Source organism: Semicossyphus pulcher, unplaced genomic scaffold, assembly GCF_022749685.1.
Source record: "Semicossyphus pulcher isolate SPU_LCO1_2020_fin unplaced genomic scaffold, fSemPul1.0.p SCAF_3, whole genome shotgun sequence".
In the NCBI taxonomy this organism is placed as follows: domain Eukaryota; kingdom Metazoa; phylum Chordata; class Actinopteri; order Labriformes; family Labridae; genus Semicossyphus; species Semicossyphus pulcher.
This window is the reverse complement of record NW_027211704.1, coordinates 16522094-16539221: the sequence shown is the minus strand read 5'-3', so window position 1 is coordinate 16539221 and position 17128 is coordinate 16522094. Positions and strand designations below refer to the sequence as shown.

The window sequence follows — 17128 nt, the reverse complement described above, 5'->3', positions numbered from 1 at the left end:
AAGCACAAGCAGCGGCTCTGTCTTTACTCCACACGTCGAGTGTTTATTGAGATTTTGACAGCTGGACACAAACAAGGCATTTGGAATCTTCTTTTTTTTCTAGTACAGTTATATACAATATAAAACGCATCATATCACATCAGAAAAAAAGACATCATATAATACATGTTGATTTGCACACTAAACTCACATCAAACAAACATGCGGGACAGTTTTCACAGTACTGTTAAACTCTCAGGCATTTAAATGATCAGGAATCAAACGCTGCCTTGATTTGTCACAGCATTTCACACATCTCCAGACCTTTGTTTGGTTCTACCATCATGATTGCGTAGAAAAGGGCCTCATCTCAAGATTTTGGTTTAAAGGACATGAGCTACATCCATCCACTATCTATACCGCTTATCGCAGGGTCGCGGGGGGCTGGAGCCTATCCCAGCTGCCATTGGGTGAACGGCGGGGTACACCCTGGACTGGTCGCCAGTTAAACACAGGGCTGAAACATAGAGACAGACAACCTTGCGCACTCACACCCACACCTATGGGCAATTTAGAGTCACCAATTAACCTTACAAGCATGTCTTTAGACTGTGGGAGGAAGCCGGACCCACGCATTCACGAGGAGAACATGCAAACTCCACACAGAGGGGCCCACCTTTCCCAAACCGGGGATTGAACCGGTGACCTTCTAGCTGTGAGGCAACAGCGCTTACCACTGCACCACCGTGCAGCCCGACATGAGCTACATCTCGGAGAAAAATGATCTGCTGCATGTGCGATGCATGCTGCCTGTTTGCATCATTTGTGGTGTCAGAGTTTGCTCTTCACCTCTGGAATGTTTAAGATTCATCTTCACCTTTGTTTATCAGAGAAGATACACAAAGCGACAAAGAAGCAAAGAAAACCAGTTAAAAAAAAAAACAGATGTTGAGTTTTGTCTTTTAAAATGTACAGTCAGGCATTAAAGACTGATTAAGAGCATTTGAACAGAAGTAGTTACAGTCTAATCACAGTTTTCTGGGGGTTATCGTCACACTTTTATACAATAAAAACATCTTCAGAAACACCGGAAGCACATGGCAGTATACACAGTGCACACTGTAATATACAGTAGGTGATATTAGGGGATAATTGCAACATGAACAGTAGACACACACAAATAAAAAATTGGCATGTTCCTCGATCTACAGAAGCAGCACAGTAAAGATCACAGCAGAACACGCGTATAAAAATGGATTACATTTAGTGAAAGTGCTTTACAGTAAGAGTCTGGGAAAATACTCAATTCTCTGGACCAGTGAATTGGACAGCACCGTTTTCCCATAATGCTGTTTTAGGGTCCGGACTGAAAGTCGGACGAGGTCTTGGCTGGAACAGGAAGTGCAGGAAATCAGAAGTGAGCTGGGACTGTTAGCAGAGCGTCTTCTGTGGTGCGCTGCACGTTCACATTCTGAAACAGGGACGAGAGGGCCGAGTTAATATCCAGTTTCACTTATCTGACCATTACACATTAACTGTTGTTTATTGAACAATCCCTCAATATTAATATCTCCATCACTGTAAAATAGTCGAATCAGAGTTAATGCTTTCTTCTGGTATTAACAGAGTATGAATGGATCTTACAGAAATGTTTCCATGTTTTTTCAACAGATTTTATCTCAACAAAATACAAATATTGAAGGTCGATTTCTAAAGGCATTAAAACATGCTTCAGAAATACTTCAAACATTGAACTTTTGAAGTAAACATTTTGCTGCATAGGTAACTATTCAAACATTACTTAATGCTTTACTGAAACAAATCATTAAGTGTTCTGACATGTGGGAGTATAGAGGACTTAACTTATTAACATGTAATAGTCAATAAACGCAGAGCAGCTTTGATATCATAACCGATCACTGGGTATTTTCACCAGAAGAAATTAACAGGAGAAAGAATGATTTTTTTTTTAATATTGACTTTTATATTCACAATAAGTAAACCTTGGCAAACACAAAGAATATAACAAAACAGTTACATAAGGTTAAATAATTTAGGCATGATGATGATCCTTCAATAAACAGTGCACATCTTGAATCAAAGGAGGATCTGGTGATTGTTCCAGTTCTGCTGGGCGTTGCAGATTTAATCATTCACATTTAAACAGGAAACAGGTTTAGAGAAAAAGGTTAGCTTAAAAAAATACTGGAGTGATTATCTTGTTCGATTCACATGCAGCACAAATGTATACACACGTAAAAAAACAGTTAATACGTGATACAAAACACAACATTCATTAAAAAACAATGCAAATGTTTAATTCTACATGGTGTTTAAAGGCAGTTTCAAAAACAATATAAATGTTTAATGTGCTTCTTCTTGTTCAGTCAGTATCATATTTATTCTAACACACACACACACACGCACACACAAACACACGCGCACACACACACACACACACACTCGCACACACACACACAGACTCCAGTCATGTAGTTCTTACAAAAGGTTTAAAAATGAGGAAAATATGTTGTCCTGCTCGCACTGCAACTTAAGAAAACACATGAAAATAGTAACGACACAAGCAAACAGAGGAAACATCTTCACTTATGTGATGTTCAAATTAATTTGAAAACGTATGCACAGCAGCTATAAACATAAAAAAGCTGCTGCAAAGTGGCGACACAAAACCACGTACAGAAATGCTGAAAGTCGCACAGAACACAGAAGGACCAACAGAAGTTTCCAGGAGACGAATGAGAAGTGATGAACACCCTGAGGACGTGTTACTTTGTGCCGTTGTTGAGGCTTGCATGGCTCAGACATTATTTGCTGCCAAACTAGCCTCAGCGTTTTGCTGATTACCAACTTACTGATTCAATTCTGAATCATGCAATTAAAGTTTAAACAAACAAAAAGCTGTTTTCTGTGTTCTGTGCGACTCGCAGCATTCCTGTATTCGGTTGAGTTTCTCACTTTGCAGCATTTTTCTAAATGCTTCATATTTGCTGTCAATTCATGATCTGCTTGTGTTTTCATCTCTTTGTATGCATTTTCTTAAACTGCACCATGTTGAGCTCTCAGAGTCACTGTGGGAAAAGACCTGAGAGTAAAAAAAACAGCATGACACGGCCTATTTCTGCTCCCACTGAGAGACAGAAATGATCAGAGAAACAGTCAGACGTGATGCTGACAGGATGGAGGTAGGAGTGTAAACACAAAGTGACGTCACAGTTGTCTTGGTAGCTGTCAGGGATCACAGGTGGATGGAGACTGAACGCGGTTCCCTCTGCCGCGTGTGAAAGATTTACATTCTCTGTGCAGCAAGAAGAGACAGGCGGGTCAACATCGAAGGCTAGACCTAAGTACGCTGGACGACACAGTGTGCCTCTCCAGAACTCAACACACACACATCTTTTACAGGTTAAGAGTTTACTGAGGGACATCCTCCTGGTCGGATAAAGAACGCAGCGAGGTGAATCACCCCTCATGTAGGTTCAAGTTGTCTATGTCGCCTGCTGAGAGACGTTTCTGTGTGCTGCCTGTGATACCTACCTCCGGTCTGTCTCTGTGCGTGTTCACAGAGTCCACGCCTAAATACACAGACTCCACTTTACATCCTGAGGAAGAGCAAAACGGATTATTAAAATAAGACAGGCAGGTGTCTTTATATGTTTAGGACAAAAATACTACAAAAAAATAATGCAATTTGTAGGGATAGACCGATTATCGGTCGGGCCGATATTCGGCATTTTGACGCATATCGGCATCGGCCTTTTTTTATTAATCCGACGGCCGATAAGAGATCAATTTAAAACTGGGTTATTTTGGCTCTGATGCAGCCCTCTCTGTCTGAAGTCACTACTCTGTCTCCAGCATTGTCCCACCCACAGCACTGATTGGTTACACGCAGAGCCATGGCACGGGTAACAGCCAATCAGCAGTGAAAGCTGTGCATGCAGAGTGCTCACACACACGGCGGAGAGGAGAAAAAGTTCATTTCTTTGCAAATGTTATTTAACTTTGTTTTATTTACTTAATAAAACTTCAGGAAGTTATTTATTTATTTATTTAAATTTTCAGTTAACTTTATAAGAGATGCTGCTGACCCTGGGAACTCCCCGCGCTTTTTGTTTGTTTGTTTAATAAACATATGCTTAAAAGGCATTTAAACAAAGTTAAGTGTTGGAGTTTGTATTATTCAAAATTTTGACGCCAATATTTTCACTTTTACTGCAAATGAATATCGGCTCCAAATATCGGTTATTGGCCTCCTTGACTACTAATAATCGGTATCGGTCCTGAAAAAACCATATCGGTCTATCTCTAGCAATTTGTTTAACTTAAAGTGGAAAAATAATTATTGTAAATATAAATCATGAATATTGCTCACCATAGGCCATGGGGGTCAACTTCAACACAGTGTGCAAAGCGCACTTTAGGTAAGGCAACTCATCTGTGGAGGCAGAGACAGCAAGTTATAAAACCTCAGTTTCAGGGTAAAGGCAGCTTGTTTTCATTTAAGGCTGCAAATGGAACATAAAGACTTCCTTTCGTAAAAAAATTGGGAAAATAATCTGAAAATGTTCATACACTTCAAAAATGTTCTTCATACCTGCAGTTTTGTCCAGGAAATATGCAAGAAGACAGCGCATGACGGCCTGGTGACAAACCACCAGGATGTTCTCCTGCCTCTCCAGCTCCATGATCACAGGCTCCAGTCGCTGCACCAGGTCTTCATAAGACTGACGGAGAATCACAGACGAGTCAAAAACACGGGAAGCACCCAAATCAATCACCTCTTACAGAAGAAGAAGAATAAGTCGGTTACAGGAGTCAGGCTCTCACCTCTCCTTTAGGATAGCGGTAGCGGTACTTGTCCTGGTCTCTTAGTGCAAACTCCTGAGGGTAGTGCTCCTGGATCTCCTCGTACATCATTTCCTCACACACACCCTTTGTGAAGAGGGGAGAAAGGCATGTTTTCATTGAATAACAATAAGTCCTTTTAAAAGGTATTTATCTGGCTGAATGTGAGAATCAACATACAGCGTCGATTTCGTTGAGAGACTTCCACTGCTCGTACGGGACCCCGAGGCTCTCAGCCGTCTGGATCGTCCTCTTCATCTGGCTGGTCCACACTTTCAGACCTTTGATGTTCTGGTCCTGGATGAACTTCCTCAGACTTCTGGCAAACTAGAAGGTGGAGAATGATGAGAAAGATTTCTTAAAATCCATCCTTTAAAAACTTTTAAACAACACTTACAGTCACAGCGGATTCCCTGTGCACACACCTCTTTTCCTCTTGCAGACAAGCCGGAGTCTCCTCCGATGCGTCCCTTGATGTTGAGGTCGCTCTCCCCGTGGCGGCACAGGTAGATGGAGCGCGGTGTGATGTGGATGTTCATCAGGTAGTAGACGATTCTGCTCTGGATGTGGTCCATGACGTGGTTCACCATGTAACGTCGGCCAACATCCATGATCTTTATGTAGGACAGATCCCTGCAGCAAGAGAGTACAGTTAACCATCTGACATCTCGAGGAGGCGGTTTAATCTGATTTCACTTATTGTTCTGTATCGTCACCTGTCCAGAACCTCGTCCAGAGGCTGGTAGGACGACTCGTAACACTTGATCCTCTTCATGAAGTCCTCAATGGCCTCCTCTGTGTCGCAGTGGATGTAGTCTGGGCTGCCCAACTTCACTTGCTACAAAGAGAGGAAACACAGAGAGAGGATGTGAGCGGAGGGAAGAGGAAGCTGGATGTCTGACACTTCGTTTGTTTAAATCTAAACCAGATAGATTCTGATAAAGTCTTTATATTGCTAAACTTTCAAGTACAATGCTCATTGAATTGGACTAAAATGTCTCAGAACATCTCATCAACATCTCGTTGTTTCCCTGTTTTCAATGTCTTTAAATGGAGAAAGAGGTGAAGCTTACCACTATATTTTGTGCAATGACGTCTGGGTCCTCACACACACACTCCACAAAAAACACCTGGATTGACAAGCATACAATTAACTTTGATGTCAAGTCGAGGTTGAATTTGTACCGTCCCTTGCCTAACGTACCTTGTACCCATTCTGCTCAGCGAACTTTACGATGGTCCCTCTTCTTTCTCTCGTCGTATTTGTGGCATCAAACACCTGAAACAGCAGGAAGAAAATGCTCCTTATGATATGCACTGATGTTATGATCATATGTCATTGAGAACTGAGGCACAGCACGTCAGACTCACCGCCACCTGTCCTCCTTCGACACTCAGGTACTGTCGGACATCGTTAAGTGCTGACGTGGCGCACTGACTGTTGAAGGACAGCAAGCACAGAGTGAGTACACTCACAGCATATGTAACATAGCATTTGCTTACATCGGCAATTTGGACAGTTCCCTTAATATTCACTGGTGTTTTCATGAGTTGTTTAAATTAATGTAAACCCTAAAGACTGTCTCATGCACAGATATGTCATTCATTTTTCATATATTGCAAACAGATTTACATTATTCTGTGAGTAATGTGAATATCTCGATGGTCGCCCGTGTGCAACAAAGAGGCAAACTGCAGGTGTTTATTCAAACTGATCTCCTCAGCAGGTGATGTCACAGCTGAGCTCCTCATTTCTCTGAGCAAGAGTTCTTATCAGTGGTGGACTAAAAACCTGCAGAGTCATCGCTTGTGGTTTGGCCGTCAGACAGTGAAGTCAGTGTCGACTTACCGCCTGATTTTTAAGCCTTCTTCATTATCTGGACGGAAGAATTCAAAGGACTTGTAGATCTTCAGACACTCCCTGCGATACTGGCCGACATTGAACTCTGCAACACATTAAAAAAAATTTGTAATTAGGCTTTTGGGATGCATTTGTAACCTGATCTGCTCGTAGTCATTGTTATTATCTAGAATATGCTGAGTCCATTTTTGTGGTTTTATTCTTGTCTTGTTTGTATTCCTGCTATGCTCCGATTAAATATTTGATTATTAAATATTTGTGAGTGTGTGACGGGGGTGTGGCCGTTACCTTTGGTTGGCACACCTATCCAGTTTAAGTAGCGCGTCAGCTTCTTTGAGATGTAGGTCTTCCCTCGGGCTGGAAGTCCAACAGTCACAATGACGGTCGGGCAGTTTGTCATACACACTGAGAGAGAGAGGGAGAGAGGGAGAGAGAGGGAGAGACTTTAATGAGTTTAACTTATTACACACATTCAGCTCAGTCTGTGATAGTGACACATAACAAAAAATCCGACTAGAGATCAAGAGAGCAAATATCATCCACACCTAAAACAGTGAACTGACTGAAAGCTAAAGATATTTAATAGTACTTTTTTCTTATAAAATAATACACCTCTTTGTGGCTTTATTCGTGGATATCAAAAACAAAAGCATACAAATAATAGATACTACAAACACAAATTATTTCCAAATTAAAAAAAATGTATTAGTCACAGTCCAGAGACCCTCCTGAGACGTCACACACATCAGACATGGGGTTCTGGACTGATGTCTAAAGACACACCTGCAGGGAGTATTGTGTATCAGGCTCACAATGATTAGAGGCGAAAGATGCAGCAGTGATCCAGCTGCAGTCTGTTTTTAAAGAAAACAGCTCTGAAGAGGGCAGAGCTTGACTCAGCAAAAACCAGCACAGACAGCCAGACCAGCTGCTCACTCTCACATCCAGACTGAATGGCTAACAGCATCAGACATGTCGGCTGGGAGTGCTGGTTCTGCTAGGTAGTAGGATGCTGTCGGATCATGCGTTTCTCATAAGTTTATCTCCACGAGCTTGCAATTATTTCCCCATGATCGATTCAGATTTACCTCCATGCACGTTAAATTAGGAGGGGAGATACACCAGATAGGTTGAGCATGACGCAACACTGATAAGCACCAAATGATAAGGATGCACTTAATTAGTGCGCAACATCTAAAACAACCGCGTTTACATGCCACATAACGGATATCTGTAAATCCACAGACTGGGACCAAGAAAATGTGCCTGAAATAACAAATGAGATACATTCTTAAAACAGAGCATACCGGGAGATGCCCCGCATCACCTCCCAGTCACATCCTGTGCCGGTCAGCTGCATCTTACCCCGTCTCTGAGCGATGTGCCCGTTCCTGCACGGCATCCAGATCTTCTTCAGCGGGTTCTGCTTGAGCTCCCGCGGGGAAGTCTCCAACCTGATCTCATCGTTGTCTAACATCCTGGATGTGGGATCATTGACGTTACTCCCTAATTAAGAGACTCAGGCGGTGGGCTCTATCTGTGGCAGACTGATTCTGCAGGGGGGATGGATGTCACTTATCAGCTGAGAAACACCAGTTTCTTTTTACCGTAACGACTGGAGACAGCGCGCACCAGCGCGTGCGGGAGCAAAACAAGGAGGTAGATACAGGATGTGACTTTGCTTAGCCAGCATGAGCCTCGTTATTTCACCTCTCTTGGCATTTTCAATTACTTATCCAGTGGTGGACAGACTTATTTCCTATTTAATTTTTAAACACACAAATGAATTAACAGGCTACTTTCAGACAGACAAAGGAAGTGTGTAAGTGATGATAAAAGGTAGTCATATTCACCTAAAAGACCGATAGAAAAATCATGTCAAAATCAAACAATCACAAAAAATCCCAACTGAAGGCCTAGGCACTAGCTTCCTGGGTCAAATCTGAAATGTTATACACATATATATATACACACAAGTAGCCTAATACATAAAGAGTATTTTTCTTCAACCATTACTCAAACAAATGCCCCATTATTCATAGAAAGATAGCCTATGTGTGCAGTTTTGTTAGTGTTGTTTTATTCATCTGACCAATCTTTTTGTTTTGTAAATGTGTTAAAAACATTTCCTCGAAAGCCTCTCACAAATATTTCCAGACTATACGCCATCCAAAACCTCCTTTCTAAGAAAACAGCTTTGTTTTCACTGATACCGTAATGCTCCAACGAGAGCGCAAGAGAAGCCGGAAAAGCAGATGTTGGAACAAAAACAAGCGTTGGGCCGTACACATGCAGCACACATGGGCAGTGAATGCAACTGAGGGCTCAGCCAATCAGAGAAGAGATGAGAGTTACGGCAGCCAATAGGAGAGGCAGGTCTGGGGTACGGAGGGCGTGCTGACTGCTGGGAGCTCAGATAAACATCATCACGAAAAATATTGAAGCCCCGTGTTTTACATGACCGAGCCACGAGCCCCACCATGTCCATCACACAGACAGTGTGTGGTAAAAGTCAGCAACAACTATACACACAAAGACACTGCCGGATATCCTGATTGTGAAAATGTAAACATTTTGCAAACGACGGATTTCAATCAGCCGCTATTATAGTTGGAAAAAGTAACACCACTTCTTCTTCTTACAATTAGCCTATTATTATCATTAAATTCATTTTTATCATTATTATTATCATTTTCAAATAAGTAAGCCAAATAAGAAAACTGATACATGTGTTGTTATTATATAAAAAAAACAAGAAATGATTTTTTTCATCATCAATTAATCTGCTTAATATTTTTCTGACCATTAATTGTTCTGACAGAGTCTAGAAAATAATCTGTAGACTAATCCAAAATGATAATAACTGATTGTTGCATCAACAACTTTCCAGAGCCGAATGTGGCCTTATGATATTCCGTGTTTTTGTCTGACAAAGTCAAAGTCCTCAAAACAAAGCTGCATAAAGCGGCAGATCTTTCCATGGGAGGCTTAATTAGGGTGTTTCTGCTTAATAAATGTCTTAGTTCACCTGTTACTAAAACGGTTGTGAAATAACACTCTGCAGATTAACTGGTAATTTGGTGAATCATTTAGGGTGCAGCAAAAATGCTTCAGGTTGAATTTGTTTTTTCCTCTTTTCAGCAATGTGAAACCAAAATATGTGCTAAAATGCTGACCACAGCAGTGTTTAGTCCAGCAGCCACACAAACACACTCCTCAGCAGCTATCTATATACACAAGTGGTTCACTTTTCACGTCAAGTAAAGACTGAATCAAAGCAAGTATCAACATCCTGACTTGCAGTGAACTTGGGATGCCTTCATGGTGGGGGAATATTTCTGAGACTTAATGTAGTGTCAGAGTTATGACACCAGGTGGCACTGTGTGCTCATCAGAACAGGACACAAGTTTGAAATTGAGTGAAGTGGACAGTCCATTGAAGATGTACCATGATGACAGCTGTGTTATCATTAAGCATCTACTGTGACAGTTAACACTCCCTGGGGTCAGCGGCCGGGCGCTGCTGTCAGCATGTCAACAGGACTAATCCCATCAGCAAGACACTACACTTCACAGCTTCCAACTATAATCCACCCTAATCTACGCTGACAACATGTGAGACAGTGAAAAACAAAACAAATGTAAACATACAATAAACACAAATAAATCCAATATCATACACGCCTTCATTTCTCTGATATGCGTGTGATATATGAACCATCCAGGACTCTGAGAACATCTGTGGCTGGCCTACTGGTCATCCCAAGAGTTAGAACAAAACACGGTGAAGCAGCGTTTTGTTATTATGCAGCACAGACCTGGAATAATCTCCCAGATGATGTTAGACAAGCCCCGACTCTGACAACCTTCAAGTCAAAGCTAAAAACTGCTTACTTTACTCTCTAATGGATGAATTATTCAAACGATGCACCCCTTGTCTGCACTTCTGCTATTTTAATTAATATTAATGAATTATTTTAATTGATCTATATTTTAATCTATTACCTTTATAATCAATATTTAATCATTTATAATTTATCTTAGATTTTAATCGATTTGCTATCATTTAAATATAACGGAAGATCGAATATTGCAGCAGTAGGAGTCAGGGAACTATAATTCAGTATACTGTTGCCTTGTTCTGACCGCACCGGTTTAATATTTTAATGCTATATTTTGCTTTGCTTTTCTTTTAATGTTTTTAATGCTCTGCGTATGAATGTACGAATGGTGCTTTATAAATAAACCTGCCTTGCCATTTAAAAGTCACAGGATCCTTCAGCTGCAGAGTTTAAACTTTAAACCTCTACACCACAATTACACCAACATTTTGATAATGTATCTTAACCTTTGAAACACTGCTCAAAAGTTGTTATATCAGGCTGAGTGCCAATACTTCAACATTTATTAACCACCCTGCACGTAAGTCTCCTTTTTTATCCGTTCTAACGTGTCATATGTTTGTGTCATGAGTTTGAAATGCTGCCCTGCCATAGATCTTTCATAACTGATCAATTCTGACCGGTGACAGCATTTGTAGATGTGATTCGCAGTAATGAAGCAGTATTTACACTGTCTCTCTTGTATTAACTAAGTTATATATTAACTGCCCTAGAAGTCGCATTGATGTATCCATTAGAATTTGTTGCTTTGTAGCTGTGCAGGTAACAGAGGAACAATTAAACATAATGTGTAGTCTATAATCTAATTTAGATTTAGGCTAAAGCACATTTAGGTGTTTAAAGAGTACATATTTTAGCTATACAAGCAATGTTCTATTATTCTACGTTTTTTTTCAATCATGTTGGTAAAGTTTGTCTCGTTTTAAAAATTGTATACACATTTGAATTTATATATATATAGCCAGGATTGGTTCACAGCATTTGGAGTGACCGCATAGCCCCACACTGCACTGTCACTCCAAAGCTGTAGAAAACATGGCTGCTCTAGGATCGGGTATTCGGCCTTATATGTATGAGCCAGAATCGCCAGGATGTATCAGAATAGTGAGCTGAAATCTTGACTACAAGCTAGTGCAAGAGGACAGCCTGAGCTGAACGACGGTGAATGACGATTCTAGCCAAAGCAAGGTTCTACGTAGAAACCTGCAGCTGTTCTGAACGGCCCATTTCAGAGGCGACCTTTTTAAAAATGTCATTCTGGAATTATGCAGTTTTCACTTTTGCACTGTGAACAATAAACTCCCATGCAAAATATGAGAATATGCATTCAAAATATATGGCCAATTTAAAAGACTTGAGGAGCTCACAATTCTGGTTTCTGCTGACCAGAGGGTCAAACGGGGTCAAACAGACAAACAACAGCTTCCACTTCTGAGAAGGTTTAATGCAGGATTTTGGTATCTGACTGCAGGGATTTGGATTTCCACACTGATGTTTGGCATTAAGGCCCGGCCCGCAGTCTGTTCACCCAAAAGGTGTTGGATGGGGCTGACCGAGGTTTGGATTCTGTGCAGGCCACTCAAGTTCTTCCACGTCAAATTTGAAGGATTATGTGGAATTTTGCATCGAGGTTGCAGATTGCAACCAACTCATAACCACTTTCTCCAGGTAGGAGGATTGAGGTAATCGCAAAAAACTCCAAAGGCCCGCTTTAGAGCCAGCCTTCGTCCTGCCTATACTGGGCTACTGTAGAAACATGGTGGACTCTAGGCACAAGCCTCGCTCTCTCTGTAGGTATAAAGAGCTGCTTCTAAGGTAGAGAAAAAATAATACCATAAAATTTGGTGTATAAGATGCACTTTTAATAAAAAAATTTTCATCTAAAAAGTGGGCTGTGTCCTATATACCGGTGCCACTAATATACCAGTATAAAACCCAGACGATGGCTATCCGCCATATTGTTAAATAGCGACGTCACATCCCCGCATTAAACTGTTTCTGAGTCCGAGCCGCTACACAACTCCTATTTACAATATGGTAAATGGTAATGGTAAATGGTAAATGGACTGTACTTATATAGCGCTTTTCTAGTCTTTGCGACCACTCAAAGGTGCTTTTACACTACATGTCACATTCACCCATTCACACACACATTCATACACTGATGCTACGTAAAGTGCCCAACTGTCAATCAGATATCACATTCATACCCATTGCCACCGGGAGCAATTTGGGGTTCAGTGTCTTGCCCAAGGACACTTCGACATGTAGCCTGAGAGAGCTGGGGATCGAACCTCCGACCTTCCGTTTGAAAGACGACCGACTCTACCACTGAGTCACAGCTGCCCCTGTCGCAGTACCGTTTCCCTTGATGTTTTAAGCGAGGAAAACTAACTTGATTGTTGCTAACGCTTCGACATGCACTGTCATGATCGCCACTGCAGCTGCCACCTTCACAACAATCAGCGTTATCGTAGGCTGCAAGCTACCGCTAGCTACAGCACCGCTAGCTAGCAGGATTGCAAACTCGACATGGCTTGTATTGTATACATGTTTTTATTAATAAATCGCTATAGAGAACCTTTTCCCTCTGGGATACCCCACAAACAGACTGCAACTTATATTCCGGTAATTCTTATTTTGAGTTATTTTACCCCCAGATTATCCCCAGATCTCACACACAGGATAGAGATGCCACAGAAAACCAGCAAAAATGAGCAAATTCAAATTCACCAGCAAATCTCTCAATGCTTTTTAGGCCTTTTTTCTCCGCAAATGATGATGAATAAAATAATTACTTGATTATCAAACATGTTTTTTTTTACCTTATTTTGTGACTAATCTTTCAGCATAAATTTAAATCCAATGTACTTCAAAATCTGTCTCAAGCTTTCTGTTGTGTTACATGCGACAAGGCAGAAGAGGGGGCTATTTCATCCTAGCCTGAACAAGCATAATTAATGTCTCCACACACATACACGTTTCTATATTTGAAAGCACAACAAAACAAAAAAACAATCCTGAACTTGAATGCCTTCAGATTCCAAACATCTGCTGGAGGAGTAAACTGCGCAGGCGTACAAGTACCGCATAGACACTACACACACACACACATTTCGCTACAGCTCTGCCTGAAGCCTATAATGAGATTCTGAGTGAGCGGATGAACTTTCCCCCAGATAGAGAGCAGACACAGGGAGGGAGGGCGGGAGGCAGGGAGCTGCAGCGAGCGAGTCAGTGAGCAAGGATGAGAGGGAGTGATTTTTTCGGAGGTGGGATCTGACGGAGATAAAAACAGAAAAAAAAGGATTATTGAGTATAACAGAAAGGTGGAAAAGGGGGCGAGAGGAGGCAGATTTACTGCAGCTGGCAGCGTGTGAGGCAGCCTCTCAGGCATGCAGATAAATATCCTGCAGGGTATAAAGCCACCGTGGACGAGTGCATGTAAGGATATAATCTGTGCTGAGTCTGCTGCACACACTGAAGCATCTGTCTCTCTCTGAGTCTGCAGCTCTAACCACATATGAGCTATATTTACAATATGGAGACGAAGCTAACTCCATGCTATCACAGCCAGTGTCATCTTAAGAACATATTTATACCACCAGGGCGTTTTAAAATGCATGTCAACTCTTATCACTGACCCAGATGGCCAAAATACAAAGTATCAAGCATGAAAGTATATCACTTTGTAGCATGTTTTTCCTGTTTTTCTGCGAGGCCCCACCTCTCTGGCAGACAGTCAGCCAGCAGAGCACATCTCCTACTTAACAGCAGCAGCAGCACAGCCTGAGCTCTGTTCATCCCTCGTACATCTGCCACACCAGCTCGGGGTGCAGACCTTTAAACAAGCTGTGACCACATTCGCAGAGGGAAGTGAATCTCTCTCTCAGGATTCAAAGTCTACAAGAGATTTTGTTTGAGTTTGCCCTCTCGGCATGGCTTTTGTCAACAAGACAGCATGTCAAACAGACCCTCCAGGCTACGTACATGACTGACAGCATTATGTAATAGCATGTTCCTCTAACAAATGAGTCACTGGATTATACAGGTGAAAGTATTACAAACATTGTTCCAGATGCAATTGACATGATCCTTTTATAATGTGAGAAGTATTTTTAGAGGAACCTCAAACACAGGACGAACACAATGGGCTGGGTTTAAAAACTGCAAAAGTAAACACACCTAAGATCAAAGATTGAAATGTTTTCAGAGCACGATCACACTGCACCCGATCAGGATTTTTAGAACCAAATTAACACTGAAATCTGCCCTCCGCCTGTACAATGCACAGCTGCACATGTTGTGGACAAATTCATTTTTATAGTAATTAAAATAATCTCTACTATTTCCTTAGAAAACAAACTGCTCTTAGATTGTATTTACGATTGTGCAAACCATATGGGGAACTCCTTACAGTGTGATACCAAAGCATGCACAGAGAGATGACTATCTGATCAGTACCCTCTCCTTCTGTCAGACGGCATGGTCAGACAGCATATTATATTGCCATTGAATAGTCTTTGCAATCCCATGTCAAACACTAGCTCTAAAAACACCCCAGACCAGATACTCAGAAGGGTGCTATAACCTAAAACAGATATTTTGTGAGTATTTGATAAAACATAATAAGTGACATGATATTTGCAAACCTTTCAGAAACAGTCAGTCAGTGTTTACAACTGTCAGCCCACCAGTTAGCTCACTGGCTAGCTAACCAGCAGCTGCAGCCAGACTTAGCAGCAGATTGAAAGGTGCTAACGTTTACTACCAAAGCATTTAACAACTGCAAAGTGACAAACTATTTCTGAGCATTCATGAAGACCTGAAAAGACCCAGTGTTTCCCACATTTGAGGTCAGCCTGTACGTCTTCTCCTCGGTATGTAAAGCCCCTATCAGCTCTGAAGCGTGCCTACGTGACACAGACTTGTTTACTTCATCCGCTCGCTAGCCCAGCTGCTCTGTAGCTCTCACTGCTGCACACAATGTCACCAGCAAAAGAGTGTCAAAATATAAAGAAAACAAAAGTGAGAACAGAGCGGGAGTTTGCAGCCTACCTGCCCTATCCCGCGTGTTTCTCGGGCGGCAGGAGCCCCTCATGGTCCCGGTTAAAAGCCTCTTCGTCCCAGCGTGCTGGTGAGGAGCGTAGTCCCGACAGCCTCACAGGCAGCAATGAATGAAGCGAGTGAGCGCTGAGACTCGCGCTCATTATCGCGTCCATACGCACATGCCTACATGCACACCTGCTTGTTATTGTTTAGCATGTTCCGCCATCTTTTACTTAACCCATATCTGGATATGTCCAAGCCGTTTTGTGTATGAAATATTATCATATTGGCACCAGGAAGTGCATGCAACTGCTTTTTGACCCCAGACCACAATAGGCTAAAAAAGGCTAAATTGTCACTAAACAGTTGTTTTTTTGTTTTATTCATTAATTGTAACTGTGTGACAGAATCTGCAACACTTTAAATTATATCAGGTAACATTTCCAAAAGGTCAAGTTACATCACCTGTCTTCTGGAGGAAACCTGATGATACATCAGTGAGAACAGAAGTCAGCAAACTCTCTACGTTAGCTAGCGCTGTCATTACGTTGAAATTACAAACCCTCAATAAACGTGACGAATCCTAATGTGACTAAAACTTTAGCCTATATTATCTTGTTCATTTTATTTAAGGTAAAGGTGCATCCCCTGTCTTCTGGAACACAGGGAGAACCCCAACGACACATCAGGGAAGGAGAAAGGAAATCAGCTAACTCTCTTTGTTAGCTAGTCTTACTTCAGCAACTTTATTAGAATGAAATTATCCTGAATAAATGTCACTAATTGTAACATAACTAAAACTTTACCTGGTCCGTCAAGATCATCTATGCCTGAGTGGATTCAGATTGATTTTCATGGGCAATGGTAGCTGTTTAAAAATAAAGAAATCAACGTCCGTGACCCCACGCTACTCTAATAAGGAACTAAATGTTTTGTTTCTGTTTTGATTGAGAGACCATTAGCAGCAGAAAAAACATACTGTGTGATTATGTTCAATATCTTCAGACCCTGTCTTTTCGGTCATATGTAAGAATGCAGTTAAAATGATGTGGGGTGTCATTGGGGGCTTCACAGTAATTTTTGCCCCTGGGCCTTATATCAAGTTAATCCGGCCATGCCCATGTGTAAGAACCAGAGGGGGAAAGGAGCAGATATTAAATGATGTTTCTTGCTCAACAAGTTATCATCTTCTGTCTCCCTTTTACTTCCATCTGCACCTATGCACCTATGCTTTGCTGGAGCAGCTGTGCCTAATGCCCTCAGGATATGGTCACCTCTTTCCTTGGCTATTGATGAGTCCACCGAACTACCATGGGTTTTGGGTCCATTGGGAAATGCTGCTCCCCATCCAAATTGTCGGGTGGCTTAATTCTCCAGAGAACAGAAATAAAGAGTAAGCCATCACCAAAAACCTGTGTAGAAAGTTGGAACCTCTTTGTCACTATGAATCACATGTGTCGCCGATTGAGCT

At 41.6% G+C, this 17128-nt stretch overlaps 1 protein-coding gene across 3 annotated transcripts; it reads right to left on the bottom strand.

Moving 5' to 3' along the window:
• Positions 1–33: 33 nt before the first annotated feature.
• Positions 34–15765, bottom strand: pfkfb4b (6-phosphofructo-2-kinase/fructose-2,6-biphosphatase 4b). Of its 3 annotated transcripts, none has more exons than XM_069677748.1 (14): positions 15667–15765; positions 6995–7111; positions 6695–6791; positions 6217–6283; positions 6050–6124; positions 5919–5975; positions 5562–5683; positions 5271–5478; positions 5026–5172; positions 4828–4932; positions 4595–4724; positions 4373–4435; positions 3535–3599; positions 34–1450 (listed from the first exon to the last, which is right to left on the bottom strand). In XM_069677748.1, exons 1-14 carry the CDS (start codon positions 15707–15709, stop codon positions 1391–1393), a joined length of 1356 nt encoding a protein of 451 aa, XP_069533849.1. In that variant the 5' UTR covers positions 15710–15765; the 3' UTR covers positions 34–1390. The 3 variants fall into 3 exon arrangements, with proteins under 3 accessions (XP_069533849.1, XP_069533847.1, XP_069533848.1); XM_069677746.1 differs by lacking the exon at positions 15667–15765 and adding an exon at positions 8072–8227; XM_069677747.1 differs by lacking the exons at positions 34–1450; positions 15667–15765 and adding exons at positions 1770–3295; positions 8072–8227.
• Positions 15766–17128: the final 1363 nt, after the last annotated feature.